General features: G+C 33.9%; 3 protein-coding genes across 4 annotated transcripts; 2 read left to right on the top strand and 1 right to left on the bottom strand.

The window, feature by feature from the left end:
• The first annotated feature begins 3,426 nt into the window (after positions 1-3,426).
• On the top strand, positions 3,427-7,566 carry LOC130979294 (WEB family protein At3g02930, chloroplastic-like). Its single transcript, XM_057902703.1, has 3 exons — positions 3,427-3,877; positions 4,506-4,800; positions 5,083-7,566. Exons 1-3 carry the CDS (start codon positions 3,861-3,863, stop codon positions 7,312-7,314), a joined length of 2,544 nt encoding a protein of 847 aa, XP_057758686.1. The 5' UTR covers positions 3,427-3,860; the 3' UTR covers positions 7,315-7,566.
• A 1,606-nt stretch (positions 7,567-9,172) lies between these two features.
• LOC130979297 (uncharacterized) lies at positions 9,173-12,071 on the top strand. The gene is made up of 7 exons (XM_057902706.1): positions 9,173-9,499; positions 9,663-9,764; positions 9,967-10,081; positions 10,231-10,346; positions 10,828-11,016; positions 11,098-11,240; positions 11,625-12,071. The coding sequence occupies exons 1-7, from the start codon at positions 9,372-9,374 to the stop codon at positions 11,804-11,806; spliced, it is 975 nt and encodes a 324-aa protein (XP_057758689.1). The 5' UTR covers positions 9,173-9,371; the 3' UTR covers positions 11,807-12,071.
• Positions 12,072-13,050: 979 nt separating this feature from the next.
• On the bottom strand, positions 13,051-15,485 carry LOC130979296 (transcription factor MYB53-like). Of its 2 annotated transcripts, none has more exons than XM_057902705.1 (4): positions 15,390-15,485; positions 14,990-15,277; positions 13,640-14,377; positions 13,051-13,329 (listed from the first exon to the last, which is right to left on the bottom strand). In XM_057902705.1, the coding sequence occupies exons 2-4, from the start codon at positions 15,253-15,255 to the stop codon at positions 13,293-13,295; spliced, it is 1,041 nt and encodes a 346-aa protein (XP_057758688.1). In that variant the 5' UTR covers positions 15,256-15,277; positions 15,390-15,485; the 3' UTR covers positions 13,051-13,292. The 2 variants fall into 2 exon arrangements, with proteins under 2 accessions (XP_057758688.1, XP_057758687.1); XM_057902704.1 differs by having other exon boundaries at positions 14,990-15,257.
• Positions 15,486-17,429: the final 1,944 nt, after the last annotated feature.

The raw sequence follows: 17,429 nt of genomic DNA, 5'->3' as shown, positions 1-17,429 counted from the left end.
TTCCAAGTTGGTCAGCATTTTTAGAATAAAGAGAAAGTCATCTTATGTGTGAAGACTTATAGTATTCGCTGTGGGTTGAGTACAACGTGCTGGAATTGAATTATGCCAAGTACTACAAAAAGTGTAAGGAGTTCAGAAACAGTTGCAGATGGTTGATTCGAATCACTCTTCGGCAGTGGAAAAGTATTTGGGAGGTCAAACGGTATAACAGACCTCATACATATGTCTAGCCACGTCAATCTCTAGTGGTCACAAGAAGCTTACTTACCATGTGATATCTACTTTCATCCTTCCTATGATCAGAGCTGATGCAACTATGTCCATCAAGGTACTGCAGAATGTGACAGAAGCACATTTTGGGTTTAGACATAAGTACATGAGGGTTTGGTTGGCTAAGTAGAAGGCCATTGTGTAGATTTATGGGGATTGGGATGAGGCCTACAATGAGTTGCCAAGATGGGTACTAGGTGCAGATAACGATGCCAAGTAGTATTGTAGTACTGAAGACGAGTCCTGTGCGAGTTAGAGGCCAGGTTGACGAGTCATAAGCATTTTTCCACCAACCTTTTTAGTCGTTCCCACTGTGCATCGAGGCATTCAATTATTATAAGTCATTGGTGAGTATTGATGGGACCCACTTGTACGACAAATATCAGAAAACATTGCTAGTTGCGATTACTCAGGACGAAAATTCTAATATCGTTCATATTGCTTTTGCCCTAGTGAAAAGTGAAAATACAGAGTCATGGTTGTTTTTCTTGTCTCACCTACAATAACACGTGACTCCTCAGCCCGACATTCTCGTGATATTAGATATGCATAATGGAATCAAGGCCACCTTGGAGGTTCCTGATGGTGGATGATTTCCGCCTACTGCTTATCGTGCATTTTGTGTTAGGCACGTTCCAGTGAATTTCGCACAGAGTTTCAAGGAAAATGATGTAAAGAGATTTCTAGTCAATACTGCTTATGCGAAAACTGAGGCAGAGTTTGATTATTGGTTTGACATTCTTCGAAATAAAGACCCAGCCATGTATGACTGGGTCAATAGGATGGAGTATGATAAGTGGACTCAGCATCGGGATGAGGGTCATAGATTTGGCCATATGATGACAAATATATCCGAGTGTGTTAATTCGGTACTCAAGAATGTTAGAAACATTCCAGTTTGTTTCTTGGTAAAGTTTACTTATGGGAGATTGGCAGAGCTCTTTGTTTAAGAAAAAAGAGGCTGAGGCATAGTTGGGGACATGGTAGCAATTTAGTCAGCCACTGATGAATACAATAGAGGCAAATTTGAAGGCATCAAGGTGATTCACGGTGACCTTGTACGATAGGGATAAACTTTTGGAGGCTTGCACAAACTGTCTTCAGCACTCTCATATGAATCATGAGAGTCACTATCATTATCAATTGGAGTTTTCTTAACTTGCCTTTCAGATCTTGTTTTGGTTGTATCTTTCACCTTCTGATTGATGTTATTGGCTGGTGAAGGCTTGGCAGAAACTTTAGCAGATTAGGATTTAGTCCAAGGCTTGGGTTAATGGATGGGCTTTTATGGGCTTATGTGTGGACTAAGGAGTGGGCTTCTGTGTGGGCTGAGGAGTTGGCTTAGGTGTGGGATGAGGTGTGGGCTGAGGTGTGGGTAACTTGGTGGGTTGAGAGTTGTTCCTTTTTGGTTGAGCAGATTTTTTTTGTGGTCTTACAATCTGGTTGAGACTTTGCTTCATTGTGGTCCTTGTTCAGTTTCTCTGGGGTTCAGGAATGGTTGGCAACTATAGTACATCATCATCATCCTCACCCATGCAGTCAACCACGTGTGGCTTAGAAACTACATGCTCAAAATAGATGTTTATGAGGTGATGATTCCTCCTGCAGTCCTTAACCAATGCCAACAGATCAGCATCATTTTCTAGCCTCCTCAAGCCATCGTCCAGACGTGTTCTAGGAACCTTCCACAAGCAATTGTTCATCTCAGCATATCCTAACTCCTTATAATATCCATTCACAAAAAAACATATCTAGAGTGTCTGCTTCTACATCCATTAATACTTCAGTATTATCTGGTTCATAAAACATATATCCTGATTCATCTGTTTTGAACTTTCCACCATGGTGAAATACAAAGGTCCTAGGGAGACCTTCCATTGCAACCAAAACAGCAACACATTGAACTATTGGGTTTTTTTTTTCAAAAACAAGCAAATCAGAGTCATCATCAACACATGCAGCTATACAGAGTGCAAACATTACTCTCAAATCTCGAAAAATAGAGTCATTCATGGGTCACCACGCAAGCCCTAAGCCTGAATATATTTTTTAAACCCTAATATTGCAAACAGTAACAATGGATTTTCAACGATCATAGAAGTACATTCATCAGCAGATAAAACCACAATCAATCGCAAAAAATAACAAAAAAAGGTAACCTACCTCTCATGCAAGGCGATGGTGTGCGCTCTTCGCTTGACCAAGGTTGTCGCAAACCGGTCACCTTCAACTCCAACACAATGTTGTCGTCGGTCTAGGCTGATAGTCGCCGTTCAATGCTTCGTCTTTATGGAGGTGAGAACCGAAGACGAAGGGATTAGAGTGATGTTTTGTTTTCAGAAGAAGGATGGAATTAGAGAGATGTAACGAAACAGGTATGGAAAATGAAGCATTGTAAAGGGTGACCAAAGAAAACGATGCTCTTCAAACTTTTGCTGACATGTCACACTAACGGCCAAGTAAGCAAATGGTAATGTCGTTGGTCAAATAATAGATGGAAGGACTAACGTTACCAATTTTGAATTTTTTGGGGACAATTTTGATTAATTTAATTTTTTTGAAAACCAATTTGAAAATTGGATAATCTTTTAAGAACTAATTTGACTATTTACTCGATGTTATCTTTATCTAACTTTTTATGGTGAAAATGGTCATTTTTTTTATTTTTAATATTGGATTGATAATGGTATTTTTCTAAATTGTGATCTACTGTGGTATTTTTCTAAAATGTGGGATGATTTAATGTACGGAGTACAAATTGGACCGTCCGATTTTTAAGAGGTACAGAAATCGGACCGTCCGATTTCTGTACTCGGATCGTCCGATTTGTATTGAAAAAATTAAAAAAATTTGGACCGATTTGTGTACTCCAAATTTTTTTAATTTTTTCAACACAAATCGGTGGGTCCGATTTATGTACTCCAAATTTTTAAAAATTTTTTAACACAAATCGGTAGGTCCAATTTGTGTACTCCCATAATTTTAAAAAATACAAAAAATCACCACATTAAAGTATAATACTCATTCTACTACCATATCAAAATTTTTTAGTTAAAAAATGCACGATCAGGGTTACTTTTGTCATTTCAGTCTCTTGGAGCTGAAGTAAAGATATCTACGCTCAGAATCAAAGTCAGAAGCAGAAGCAAAACCACTGCCAAGAAAGAGTGAGAAAAAAGAAATCAGAAATGGGTTAAGGCTTAAGAGAGAGAAACTGAAAAACAGAAGGAAAATATTTTTATCGCAAATTTGGAAACCAACTCAAACTCAAATTATTTGGTTCAGTTTTTATGCTCTGTAAACTCCTGCTTGCCGGTTTTTCTGTTTTTGTCATCTCATTCATCCTCATCATCATTATCTTTCTTCCAAAAAATAATTATTTAATCCCAGGAACTCTTGGAAAATGAAAGGAACCGTCTTTTCTGTAAACTGATCCCATTCTTATGATTTTGTTCTTCAATTTCTACTTTTTCTTACAATGTTGGTAGGAAGTCCAACATTCTTAACCCTGAAACTGACAACGTAAGAGTTAAACCAAACGCAACCCATTCCAATATCTGCTTTTGTTAGGTCGCTACATTTCTATCACAATGGCTTCAAAATCCAGGTAACTCAAGTTCTGTTGTTTCTGGGTTTCATTTCCATTGTTTGAAGATCTGGTTTCTGGCTTCTTCTGTGAAAAGCTTCATTTTTTTATATGGTCTTTTTTGTTTGATCTGTTGTTCATTGTGGAACGTTTTTTCGACCTAAAGTTTTCAACTTTAAACCTGTGTTTAATCCCCGCTGCATTATGTGTTTGAATTTTATGTGTTTTTTTGGCTTTCTGTGTAGTTTCGACGTGAAATTTGCATATGGGTTTCACTTTGTTTTCTTCTTTTTGTTTTTTTTTTTTTTTGTTTGGTTTTATTATTTCGTCTTGAGTTCTGAATTCTTATACACCTCATGCTTTTCTTAAAGCAATAATTTCATCACCATCTCCTAATCTCAACTCAAAAATCTTCACTTTTGGTTCACAATTACTGAATTACTAAACCCCATTTCATTTCTCATGCTGGGTGTTTCTGTTTGTAGTGAGTTTGGTTTGGCATTGTTTTCAGATGCTGAATTTGGCCTTAGATCCATACCATATGATTTTCGCAACTGTTTGATTCTGTTATTTATAGCTTCTGGTGTTTTATGTCATGTAATGCAGTATTGATGTGTATTGACATTATGATTGAAATTTTTGGATCTAGTTTATCTGAAACTCCCAACAAAGGAACACCGGCTACTCCCAAGAAAGCAGCATCAGCCACTCCCAAGAAAGCACCATCCACCACTCCCGGCAAAGCTGCTTCAGCCACTTCCAATAAAGCATCCCCTGCAACTCCAAGAGTGAGCAAACTCAGCAAGGGAGTTCCCAAGTCAGAAGCTGAATCACCATCGCCTCTGCAAGCTTCTCGCCTTTCTGCAGAAAGATCACCGCGAACTGTGAATTTGAAGCCCAATTTTGAGCGAAAATCACCAAGGCCGGTCACCACTCCGCCTGATGTAAGTCATCTCAAATGTTGAGATGGGTCATGTTTGATTTAATGTTTAGGCACGATTTTCCTAGATTCTGTTTTAGGATGAAGCATTTGAACTTGAAGTCTTTGAATGTTTGATTTCTCTACAGTAGTGTAATAAGTAAACATTATTAGCCTGGTATTTGCTAGTGAATTGCTGAAGATCTTGTGGTAGTTGATAAAGTGGAAAAATATATATCTTAAGTCCTTATTTGAATTTGATTATCTGTACTTAAAAATATGCTTATTATGTTGTTTGATTTTTCAGAAACTACAACCACGAGCTGCTAAGGGTTCAGAGTTGCAGACCCAGTTGAATCATGCTCAAGAAGAACTAAAGAAAGCAAAGGATATGCTGGTTCAGGCCGAGAAAGAGAAGGCAAAAGCACTTGATCAGTTGAAAGAAGCACAGAAGCTGGCCGAGGAAGCAAATGAGAAACTCAGAGAAGCATTGGTGGCTCAAAAGCAGGTTGAGGAGGATTGTGAGATTGAGAAGTTCCGAGCTGTTGAGTTGGAACAGGCTGGAATTGAAGCTTTTCAGAAGAAGGAAGAAGAATGGAAGAAAGAGCTTGAAAATGTGAGGAGCCAGCATGCCGTGGATGTGGCTTCTCTTCTCTCAACCACTCAGGAGCTTCAGCGGGTTAAGCAAGAACTCGCCATGACTTGTGATGCAAAGAACCAGGCACTGATTCATGCTGATGAGGCAACAAAACTTGCTGAGGTTCAAGCAGAGAAAGCAGATAATCTTTCAGCTGAACTGAGGTATTTGAAAGCTTTGCTAGATTCGAAGTTGGAAACCGAGGCTAGTGAAAACCAGATTGTTTTGAAGCTAAAAACAGAGATAAAGGTTCTCAAAGAAAAAATTGAAATGGAGGCCAAAGGTTACAATGAGAAGTTGACGGAGAAAGAGAATTATATTGAACAGCTTAATGTGGAGCTTGAAGCTGCAAAGATGGCTGAATCTTATGCACATAGTATGCTTGAAGAGTGGAAAAATAAGGTTGAGGAACTAGAAATGAGAGTTGAAGAAGCAAATAAATTGGAGAGATCTGCATCGGCATCTTTGGACTCCATGACAAAACAGCTTGAAGGAAACAATGATTTGTTGCATGATGCCGAATCTGAAATCACTAGTAGCAAAGAGAAGGCAGCATTATTGGAAATGACTATTGGGAGACAAAAAGGAGATCTTGAGGACTCAGAGCGGCGCCTTCTTGTGGCTAAGGAGGAAATCCTTGAAATGTCAAAGAAGGTCAAGTCTCTTGAATCTGAACTCAAAAATGTTAAGGAAGAGAAAGCCCAGGCATTGAGCAAGGAGAAGCTTGCAGAGTCAAGTGTGCAGATCCTATTAGAAGAGAAAAACAAACTCATCAATGAATTGGAGATATGTAGAGATGAAGAAGAGAAGAGCAAAATGGCAATGGAAAGCTTGGCTTCTGCATTACATGAGGTAACTGCAGAAGCTAGAGATGCAAAAGAAAAGCTTTTAGCCAACCAAGCTGAACATAAAAGCTATGGGTTGCAGGTTGAAGATTTAAAAGCCGTATTAAAGGCTAAGAATGAAAAATACGAGTCCATGCTCGATGATGCACGGCGTGAGATTGATGATCTTACATTTAGAATTGAGAATTTGAAGGAGGACAATGAGAGCTCCAAGACAGAGTGGGAGGAGAGGGAAAATCATCTAAGCAACTGCTTAAAGCAAACCAAAGAAGAGAACACGTCTCTGGGAAAAGAAATAGACAGGTTGCTTCATTTGCTTAAAGAAACCGAGGAAGAATCTAGTGCTAAGATGGAGGAAGAAGCTCAACTGAAGGAAAATCTAAAAGAAGTGGAGGCTGAGGTGATCCACCTGCAAGAATCACTGAAAGAAGCGCAGGCGGATAGCATGAAATTGAAGGAGAGTTTGTTGGATAAAGAGAATGAGTTTCAGAATGTTTTCCAGGAAAACGAAGAACTCCGAGCAAGGGAACTCGAATCTATTCAGAAGGTGCAGGAGTTATCTAAGCTGCTTGAAGAAGCTACAATTAGAAAAGACAGCAAGGATAATGAAGATCTTTCAGAGAGCGAGAAGGACTATGATTTGCTCCCTAAAGTAGTCGAATTTTCCGAAGAGAACGGACATGGACATGGAGGAGATGATGTATCGAAAGAGAACAAGTCTGAATCTCTGAAACCAGAGAATGTGAATGGAGAAGTGAAGCAAGGAAAAGATGATTCAGTAAAAGTTGAATTCAAAATGTGGGAGAGCTGCCAGATTGAGAAAAAGGAGTTATCATCAGGGAAAGAACTAGATCCTGAACCCTTTGATTCCTTTGGGGAGGAAGTTGTCGACTCAAAGAACATTGGAGTCAATGCTGCCACCGCTGTAGAGAACAAGAGTGATGGTGAAAGCCAAAACGAAAGCTCACCATCAAAGGAACAACAATTCAAGAAGAAGAAGAGATCACCACTTGGCAAGCTTGGAAGCCTGTTCAAGAAAAAGAGTGGTAGCAAATAGAACAAACAAACAACACATTTTGTTAATACTCCACTTTGGCAGTTACATATTGAACATCAAATTGTTTGCTGCACCTATTTATGGTTTTATGATGATGATCATATCTGCTTGTAATATTGTTTAGGATTTTTCTTATCTCATCACATTTTATTTCTTTTCTTTTTCTTTCTGGGGTTGGCAGTAAGTTATCATTTACACAAGTGTGCACACCAAAAATAAACTGATAAACTGAGTGAGGCGATAAGCAATTGGAAACTAGAAAACAGAATTGATAAGTGAATTGACAATCCCATTTCCTACAATTTTCCTATTATAAGTTATAACACTACCTTATAGAGTAGCTTCAAAATAAGTAATTAAATAAATGAATAAATATTTAACTATTTACGAGAATATAAGTATATTTTCGAAAACATTCAAATTCTTTCTCGAAAATTTTAGACAGGGTATTTAGTTTTTAACAAAATTTTATTATTTAGAAGTCTTTAAAAATTATTACTGTCCAATAAATTGGTAAATTTTATTATTTAGAAGTCTTTAAAAATTATTATTGTCCAATAAATTGGTCTTTTTGTCATTGGCAATCAAATTTTTAAGAGGAGTGCTACACATACAAGTTTTTTTGACTTACAAGTCTTACAAGTTACTAGGCCTTTTAATGCGTTATTCAACATTTCCTGTTTTCAAAGCGCTACACTCGGAACAGTTCTTCTTCTTCTTCTTCTTTGGGTGTATTTTTCGTAATTCTTTGGGTGTATTTCTGTAATCCTTTTGAAGATAATGGAACTTCAAAAATACACCCAAACGATTACAGAAGTACACCCAAAATGATTACAGAAATACACCCAAAGGATTACAGAAATACACCCAAACGGTTACAGGAATTTACCCAAACGATTATAGAAAATACACCCAAAGGATTACAGAAAATACACCCAAAGGATTTAAAGAAATACACCCAAAATTTGTTAAAATACATCTTATGCATAATTCAGAACTCTTTCTCTTTCTCCTCCTCATCTTCTACTGCTTCTTCTTCTTCAAAAACGATTTCACCATGAAAAATCGAGAAAAAAAAAATAAAACAGAGAGAAAAGAACGTAAATGAAGAAGAAGAGGAAGACGATGAAGAAGAACGTGCAGAAACGAAAGAAAAGGAGAAGAAGAAGAGTAAGAGGAAGAAGAACGTGCAGCGAGAAGAAGAAGAAGGAGAAAGAGAAGGCAAGAAACGAAAGAAAAGAAGAAGGAGAAGACGTAGAGGAAGAAGAATGGTTCGAAACGTGTTTTGAGCGTTAGTTTTAATTGAACTTGAAAGGCTTACAAGCCTTAATCGCTTGTATGCGAAGAATTACTCAATTTTTAATATTCATATTACACAAATAAATTTTATTAAAATATTACTCTAAAGTAAATTATTCCCTTTCAAAACGATAAAGAGATTCATCTATCCAATGAATTAATTTTCAAGGGCTTTAGAAAGAAAAAAAATTTGTTATCCTATTAAAATATTCAAAGAACAATACCATATCACCAATAAATATTATTATTTTTTTTATCAATATTTAACCAATAATAATTTTTATCTATATTTATAAAAAATTTACACTAAAAAATATATAATTTACGCTTATATTTATCAGAATTTTACTTACATAAATAAATATAATATACATCATATTTTTTAGAATTTATATATATAATTTAATAAAATTTATTTATTAAAAATAATTTAATATTTATATTAATTAAATAATGACTAAAAATACTTAAAAAAAAAGGTAAAAATTACTAGTACCAAGAGTTTCTCATACCAAAATTTGAGATTTTATTCATATATTTGAATTTGATTACTTGTTCAATGTTTGCTTAGCAGTGAAGGCAGAGAATGATAGAGTGATAATAGTAGCCAGCTGAAACCTTAATACTTAGTTGAACTTGAACAGTGATTTTGGGCACACAACTGAATCTATTTGGCTTTGCCCACTTAACAAGGATTCGAACCAAATCGCACTCGCTCCCCAATTCTTTCTTCCAGTTTTTGGCAGACGAATTTATCGATGATGTGGGCAGCGATTATCTGCGGATTGGTATTCTACAAATTGATCAAACGATTCTTCTACGACGACGACATTTTGGACGTTGAAGGATCTGATCACTCTTCTGCTCTTTTCTCCGTCGCCGATAGGTCCCTTTTCTTACTTCTCTTTCTTATTTTTTTTCAATCTAGGGCACGAATTTCCTCAAATTTTGAGAAATTTCAATTTTTTTTATGAGGTTTTCAATCTCAGTGCACTTAATTTTCTAGCTGGTCGAAGAATTCGACGTGACTTTAATGTTTCGCATTTCAGGATTCAAAAGCTTTACGGAGGAAATGTTTATGTTGGTCTTCGAATTCCAGATGCTGATACTAGTTCCAGACAGAGCATTGACATAGTTCTTGTCAAAAAAGAGTACTTTCCTTTTTTGATTTTCATTTCTTGTCAATTCAATTGTTTGTTCGCTCTGACAGTGTCACTGTTCTTGTTTGATTAATGGAGAAAATGGCATACCCGTGACCCTATTTATTACTTCTTTCTGCATTTACTTGCTGAAGTTTCAAATAATCAGTTATATTATTTCATTCCTTAAATGTCTCTGTTTCTGATATTTCAGGGAGGTAGTTGTGATATCCGTGAAGAACTACTCAGGGATTTTAACAGTTAATGGGGATGGTACTTGGGCCTGTGAAAAAACAAGCAGCCATAAAGTAGAGCGTCACCCTGATCCTGTGAGGAACTGCATCTCTTAAATGTCTTTGTTGCTACAATGCTGGTTCATAGGGTGGCTTGAATCAGAAACTAATATCAGATGGTTATTAATTAGTATGAACAGGAAAATGACATGGCTTGATTGCTTTCTGTTTCCTGAACTATGTAGGTGGCAGAAGCAAGAAAGCAAGCTTCTATCCTTGAATCATATCTTGAGCAAAGAGGAGTAGCTTTACCTGAAGGATACATATCTTGTAAAGTTGTACTTCCTAACCCTAAATTATGGTATGATTTTGAAACTTGTATAATTGTTCCTATGAGCTGTGTTAAATCTCTTCTAATATTTTCAAAGGGTCACATTTTCTGACCTGTGGGTAAAAAAGATAAAATGAAAAACTTCGAATCATGTATAAGAGAAGAGAAGTTGATGCTTGTAAAAACCAAAGACCCAAGTTTACTATTGTGAAGCTTGATGTGGTGGAATGGAATATTTGGAGTCTGTTATTTTTGCTTCTAATTTCTAAATGATGAGGCTGCGGTATTAGATAATGATAAACATGATAATAAGGAGCTAGAAGAAGATTAAGTTATAACAGTTAACATAGAGGATGATGATAAATTGCATTTTGATCTATTTTGGCTTTATCTCTTAGAAGTTTTTGTTAGTTGTAATGTCATGTAAGTTGCTCGTGATAAATTGTTCTTTCTCTCTATTATTTTAACTTTCCTGTTGATGTATTTTGTGTTTCTTCATTTGTATTTGCAGTACCATTGCAGCAAGTAGTTTGCCATCTGAAGTAGTTACCCATGATGAATGGGTACAAATGAAGCCTGGACCAAAGAATATGTTTTCCGGTTGGGTAAAGAATCCCTTTCGTGCTGGGAAGAAGGATATGCAAGAATCTATCCAACAGAATCTAAATTTTGTCCTTAGCACAGCTCCAATATGGGACAGGTTAGTTCTCATTTATTTGGCATCATTTAATGCTTCCAAATCAGACTTCTTTACTAATAAAATAAATTGCTTGGCCTGCAGGTTGGAACTGAAGGCCAATAAGTACGTGTTGGGTGAGTTCCTCGAATTTAAGGGCAAGCAAGAAGATCTTCAGGCTTTGAGTCAGATTAGAAGATCTAAAGTTGAGCGTATTACAGTCCAAAAGACAAGCATGTTTGGACTAGGTAATCTTTTCGAAATAAATTATGAACTATTCTTTTGCTTTCCAATGATCTTTAGCTGTGTAAACAGTTCCTCTCTCTTAGAGTTTATGAATCAAAATCAAGAATTGGGGTGTAAAATTTCTGTGAGAGGATAAGATTGACTTTCCTACATATTCTAACATTGACTCTTATGCACCAATTGAACTAATAGATTATCTATAGATACCATTAGGAGGCTATATCACTGTTTATTAATGCTTATGTTATTCCTATTCCAACGTTGAATTTCATTTATATCATGGTCTCAACTGGTAGCTACTTGTCTTTAGTGGAGGGAGGTAAAGCTTTCTTTAGTTTCATTGTTATAATTTGCAGTTGCTTTGATTAACATTGTATGGTTTGCAGCTCCTTCTAGGCTCCAAGTGTTGTATGCATTGCGCGACTATAGAACTGAAGGGGCATCAGAAGCAGAGTGGAAAGAAGTGACTGTAAGATCAAGCACTGAGATCATCTTCCAGCTCGAAAATTCTTCGAAAGTCCGAAAGTTTAAGCTCTCATCAGTGATCTCTCTGACTCTTAGCGCATGACGTCGCCCCGGTCGGAGAAAGGTTGTGCTTTTTGCTGATGGCATCCGCCAGTCTCTCTTTTTCTCTCTTTGCTGAATGGATGGGATGGATACATGTATATTATACTTTAAACTTTGCATGGAATGGATTTAATAACTTAATTATGGTCACATGCATGATACAATGCCTTAGAAAATATCTGAGCGTTCAAACGTTTGTTTCTTATACATAATACGTGTTACTGTGTATATTAATGAAATCAACAGTTTCATTTGCTAACTAATGCCTACTTCGTCTTGTTGAAGATATCTCCTTTGTTCGAAGAAACAAAGAAGCCAGATAAGAACGTTTGGCTATTATGAACGGAACTAATCTTTTGGTTCTTCTAGTCACACTAGTACAAATATTACATCTTATTATTTTTATTTTTTCTAAAAATATTTTATATATATTAAAAATCAGTCATCAAATAATCAGCTATCAGAATAATCAAATTTGTTGTAATAGAATAATAAATCTGTAATATATAAATAATCAAATTTGTTTATATTAGTATAATATTTTTCTTATGAGATGTCAAATATGTGTTTTATATGTTAGGACTATTTGGTAGATAGTTAATTTTTTTAGATACACTTACCATTATTATTTTTCTGATCGGTTTTTTGCCTTCTCTACTGGGTCGAAATCAATAGAAAGAGTCGTACCTAACTAATAACAAAAACTATTGACTTTGTTTTATAAAAAAATGTTGATTATCATGAACACGGTATAGAAGAAAGATCATACCCACTTCACCTTTTGAGTAAATTATACCATTAAATAGATTAGATTTTCTATGTTGCTTCCTAATTAATGTGAAGGAGAAATTTTGTTGCATAAACAAAATATTTTATTAGGCAGTGTTCCCATCATTTAATAGTATGAGCAGTTAGACTTTGAGTTTTGTCCCCTTTGTTTCTTTATTAGAATTTAGAACCTATTTTTACTTCACAGGTCACAACATATATGAATGTGTCATTTTCAGTTGTATTCATACTTTCCATTTCGTGTCTTAGTCTCTATAAAACTAATCGTTTGATATATTCACTCAATTTTGCCCGTTCTTCAAGTTTCAACTTAAGTCTTCATTCTATTTAACTAATTAATCTATTTATTTTCTCTACCTCTTTTTTCTCAGGCACATAAAAAGTGAAACAGGTAAATATAATTACTGTATTTTATATTAAAAAAATAGATAAATGATTACATCATAGGGCCTAAAGTCTGTAAATCATTAATTATAATAATCTACATGGCGTACAAGTCCGTATCATTATACAATGGAAGTTCCTATAAAATGTGAATGAAAAGATAGAAGAGAAAAAAAATTATATCCATGGTCAAATAATAATACATATGAAACATAATATACCTAAATGAAACAATATGTTGATCCTACAGAACAATGATACAATCCCATTATTATTGCCTTGATATATATTATAAACATCAAATTATGTGATCTTCATTGAACTGTCGACCATGGCTGGTTAGATTGTTGGCTACAAAATAAACAGAAAGTAAAAACAAAAGAGAGAAAAATAAGTTAGCTATACAAAATTTATATAATAAATAATCAGATAAATTAGAGAAACAAAAATATTTTTTCATTACCAAATTAATCACTATATATTTTTATATATATTTTATCCAATACTTAATTATCAAACTTCTTATACCAATGTAGCAATGTAGCATAGTTGTTAAAAAAATAAGAACAATAAGTGCAAGTGGAGATTAATTAAAAATAGACACATAAAATATAATAAAAAGAAGAAGGGAAATTAAAGCAAATAAATAAACAAAACTTACTCAATGAAATCTTTCCAATACGCATCATTTGGATCCACATCCATGAAATCTCCCCAGATTTCAAAGGTGGAATTACTGTTAATATTATTATTATTATTATTATTATTCTTGGTTGGAGAAGAAGAAGAACGTTCAGGTGAGGCTGAAACTGAAACCAGATTTGGAAGTGAACTTGATGGTGTGACTGTAGTAGTAGTAGTAGTAGCATTTGTTGAACCAAATTGTTCGTCAAAATTCTGAGACTCACAGCAATTACTGCTATTATTATTGTTTCTGCTACCACTCATCATCATCATCATCTGTTGTTGATCAAAGTTTTGGAACTGATTCTGAGAGGAAGAAGCAGCTGAATTTGAAGCATTATAAATAATGTTATGAATGGTAGAATGGTCATTTACATTCAACCCTAAACCTTCGTAAAGAAGAGTATCTGGCAGTGATAATGATGATCCAAGATTATTGAGTAAATTGGAGGGTGCAGGAGGCATGGGTTGAAGCATGTTTTGAAGGGTTAGAGCAGTGTTGATTTGATGATTAGGGTTTGTGAAAGTGGTGACAATGTTAGCAGCCGCAAGAATGTGTTGGAGATTGGTAAGGAGATTAAGGTGATCTGTTCTTGGACGGTGTGTCATTGGATCTAATCCCATTTGAAGAAGCTTCTTTTTCAAATGTGTGTTCCAGAAATTCTTTATTTCATTATCTGTTCTCCCTGGCAAATGACTTGCTATTGCTGCCCACCTATCATCAATAATAATCACTTCATTATTTATCTAATTAATTCATAAAGTTTATATAATATAAGAAAAAATTTAGAGAATTAATTATAATATAAATTAATTAAGTCAATTTTTTTTATTTTTGTTTTAAAAATCCAAAACATTAGGACAGTAAACTATGTCATTTAGAGAATCTGCGATCTCTTAGATAAATATGGAGAGAGTATGCCATTTGAACTATAATTTATTGGCTTATTTACTAATAATGTTTAAAAGATAATAAAAAATCAATTTAAATAACTTAAAATTATTTTATTTAATATTTATTAATTATCATTAAAATAATTATATAATTTTAAATATAATAAATATATAACTATTAAATAAAATAATTTTAGTTATTATCTTCTTAGCTAGTATTATTATTATTATTATTTAGACTGTTGGTACATGGAAAATTAAATTCTTAAAGTAGGGAGTTTAGTCCAAAAGGATAATAATTAAATTGAAAAGGTTTAGTTTTCATTTCTAAGTACCTCTTTAAGTACGTCAATATTAAAAAACAAACTGCTATCAGTTTATTTGATCTAAATTGATAGTTATATATTTTGAAAGAGTGAAATTTAGAAATTACTTGTTGCCAAGAACTGCATGCAAGTTGATGATGAGTTGTTCTTCTTCATCAGAGAACTTTCCACGTTTGATATCAGGTCTGAGGTAATTAGTCCACCTTAATCTGCAACTCTTGCCGCATCTGTTCAATCCAGCAAGCTTTGGAAGGGCTCTCCAACTTCCATGGCCATGTCTCTGAATGTAATCAACCAATATCTTGTCCTCTTCTGGTGTCCATGGCCCCTTCTTCAATCCACTTTCATCACTGCTTCCTGTTCTTCCCATCATCACTATTTAATGTTCCACATACCTAAATATTGTTAGAAATATATAACAAAGTGTACAATCATATATTATATCATAGGGTGTATATATATTTTCCATTAAAGAAAAAACGAAGAAGAAAGCACAAGAATCCAAACCTTTGATCAATGTAAGTGAAGTGGTGGTGGAAGATAGAAAGTTGTAAATTGTAATGGTTGGAAGAACTTGAAGATTTACCAGACAAGCTAAGTTGTTAATTGTCTCCTCTCTCTCTCTTAATATATAGACATAATATATATAGGGTAGTGATGATGAATGAAGTTTGGAAATTTCAATGTTATATCTCACTGACTTTTTTGTCTTGTCAGGATATATAGCAAATTCCAAGTTTGTCCTCTCTATATGTTTCTGACAACATACAAATTTTATATGATAATGACCTTATTAATTACTTGAAGGACCAACTATCAGACACTATCATTAATAAGGTGAGAAACGTATATAATCACCAATGCACTTTATTTTGGTAAAAATTCACGGACAGTTATTTTTTTAAGTTGATATAGTTAAAAATTATTAAATAATAATTTTAATTAAATTTATTAAATTATTTAATTTTTTTAAATATTTATTTTGCATGAAAATAACTGTTTATGAAAATATATTTTTCTTAGAATCATGACAAGATGGCATGCATAAAATAGAATTAGAATGATAAAGCAATGTTCAATGGATAAGAATGTATATTATTATGTAATGTAATAACCTACGTATATGGTTCAGAATTTCAACGTAAGCTTATATAGTAGGTAGCAAGATAAGAGATATATATGTGCATATATGCTTGCTTATATGCATGCATGTATGATGATAAGTTAAGCATCGTTGATTTCTATCTTGTCTACATGGCAGAGGCTAAGAAAGAACACGTCAGCAACAACAACGAACTTAAACTACCAACAATGGGGGTAGGTTTCCACGTGTCAACCTCACATTTTTCATGGCCCATTTCGAGAGACGAAATTTTGCCTTTGTAAATATCGATCGATATGTGTGAGTGTGCATGTATATAATGTATAACACTTTGTTTAAGTTTTATAATAACGTTTACAATTAGAACTATATAATTAACATATGTTTCGTGTGTCATGCAAACTATATACATAATCTGTCACGTCCACAACTAAACCCTAACACATTATTCCTAACGAATCCATCATATGTAACAAAACACATACATATGTGTCATGCTCTACTTGGGTAAGCGTTACCCTTAAATTTTTTTTTTTAAAGCTCCTACGTGTATATTATTGGTAGCTGTGTTATACTTGATAGAGCGGCGTTGCAGAAAAGGGCAAGGATGATATATTTTTGAGTAAAACTCTTTCCCGGTCCCTAATCATTTACAAAATTGATCTGGTATCTTCTCACTATTAAAAATTAACAACGTGATCCTTAATCATTCTCTCCATGTGACGAAAAGGACTATATATATATTTTTTTGTTTTTTGTTTCAATGTCTGCTATAGGAGGATATTGTCTCCCATCTCGATTTTTTACAGATTTTTATTTTCTGCGAGGACTCATTTTTTATCTTTTTATATTAATTATTTATATAAAAATTTTAATAAAAATTAAAAAATTAAAAAATATTATATTACAACATATAAATTAAAAATATAGCCACACAACAATAAAAAGAGAAAAGAACGCTGCGATCAAAGATAATGAGGCGGTGAATGGTGATCAGATGATGAGTCCTGAGTACGAATGACGAGAAGTATCATTGTAACACTATGAATTAGGTTTTTCAATATATATAGCATGTCAAATGAATAAAAAAATATATTAAAAATAAATTATTAAAGGTATTTAAATAAATTTAATAATTCAAATATTAGTGGGATAGAATTTTGACCCTCCATCTCCATTTCTATGAAAAATTGGTCCTTTAAAAATTTCTGCATTTCGAAAAATGTTGCATTTTCTTTTCTTTTTTTTTTTAAAAAAAAATAAAAAAATTTAAACTTGTAACCTCTAAATAAATATGAGAAAACTATGCAATTTAGGCTATAGCTCGTTAGCAAATTTTGTCATCCCTAAACATATATAATGATACAAAGCAAATCAACAATTTTAATTTATATATATTCAACATCTTTAATCACTAACTCAATATTTTATTTTTAACAATCTAA

This window comes from Arachis stenosperma, chromosome 5 (genome assembly GCF_014773155.1).
Source record: "Arachis stenosperma cultivar V10309 chromosome 5, arast.V10309.gnm1.PFL2, whole genome shotgun sequence".
NCBI lineage: Eukaryota > Viridiplantae > Streptophyta > Magnoliopsida > Fabales > Fabaceae > Arachis > Arachis stenosperma.
The sequence above is the reverse complement of the archived record's forward strand: the minus strand, read 5'-3'. Positions and strand labels throughout refer to the sequence as shown.

Coding starts and splice junctions, on each gene's coding strand:
- LOC130979294 (XM_057902703.1), top strand. Junction 4,801..5,082: donor CGGTCACCACTCCGCCTGAT/GTAAGTCATCTC, acceptor TTGATTTTTCAG/AAACTACAACCACGAGCTGC.
- LOC130979297 (XM_057902706.1), top strand. CDS start 9,372: ATGATGTGGGCAGCGATTATCTGCGGATTGGTATTCTACAAATTGATC. Junction 9,500..9,662: donor CTTTTCTCCGTCGCCGATAG/GTCCCTTTTCTT, acceptor TTCGCATTTCAG/GATTCAAAAGCTTTACGGAG. Junction 9,765..9,966: donor ATAGTTCTTGTCAAAAAAGA/GTACTTTCCTTT, acceptor CTGATATTTCAG/GGAGGTAGTTGTGATATCCG.
- LOC130979296 (XM_057902705.1), bottom strand. CDS start 15,255: ATGATGGGAAGAACAGGAAGCAGTGATGAAAGTGGATTGAAGAAGGGG. Junction 14,378..14,989: donor CATGCAGTTCTTGGCAACAA/GTAATTTCTAAA, acceptor TATTGATGATAG/GTGGGCAGCAATAGCAAGTC. Junction 13,330..13,639: donor TATTGGAAAGATTTCATTGA/GTAAGTTTTGTT, acceptor TTTATTTTGTAG/CCAACAATCTAACCAGCCAT.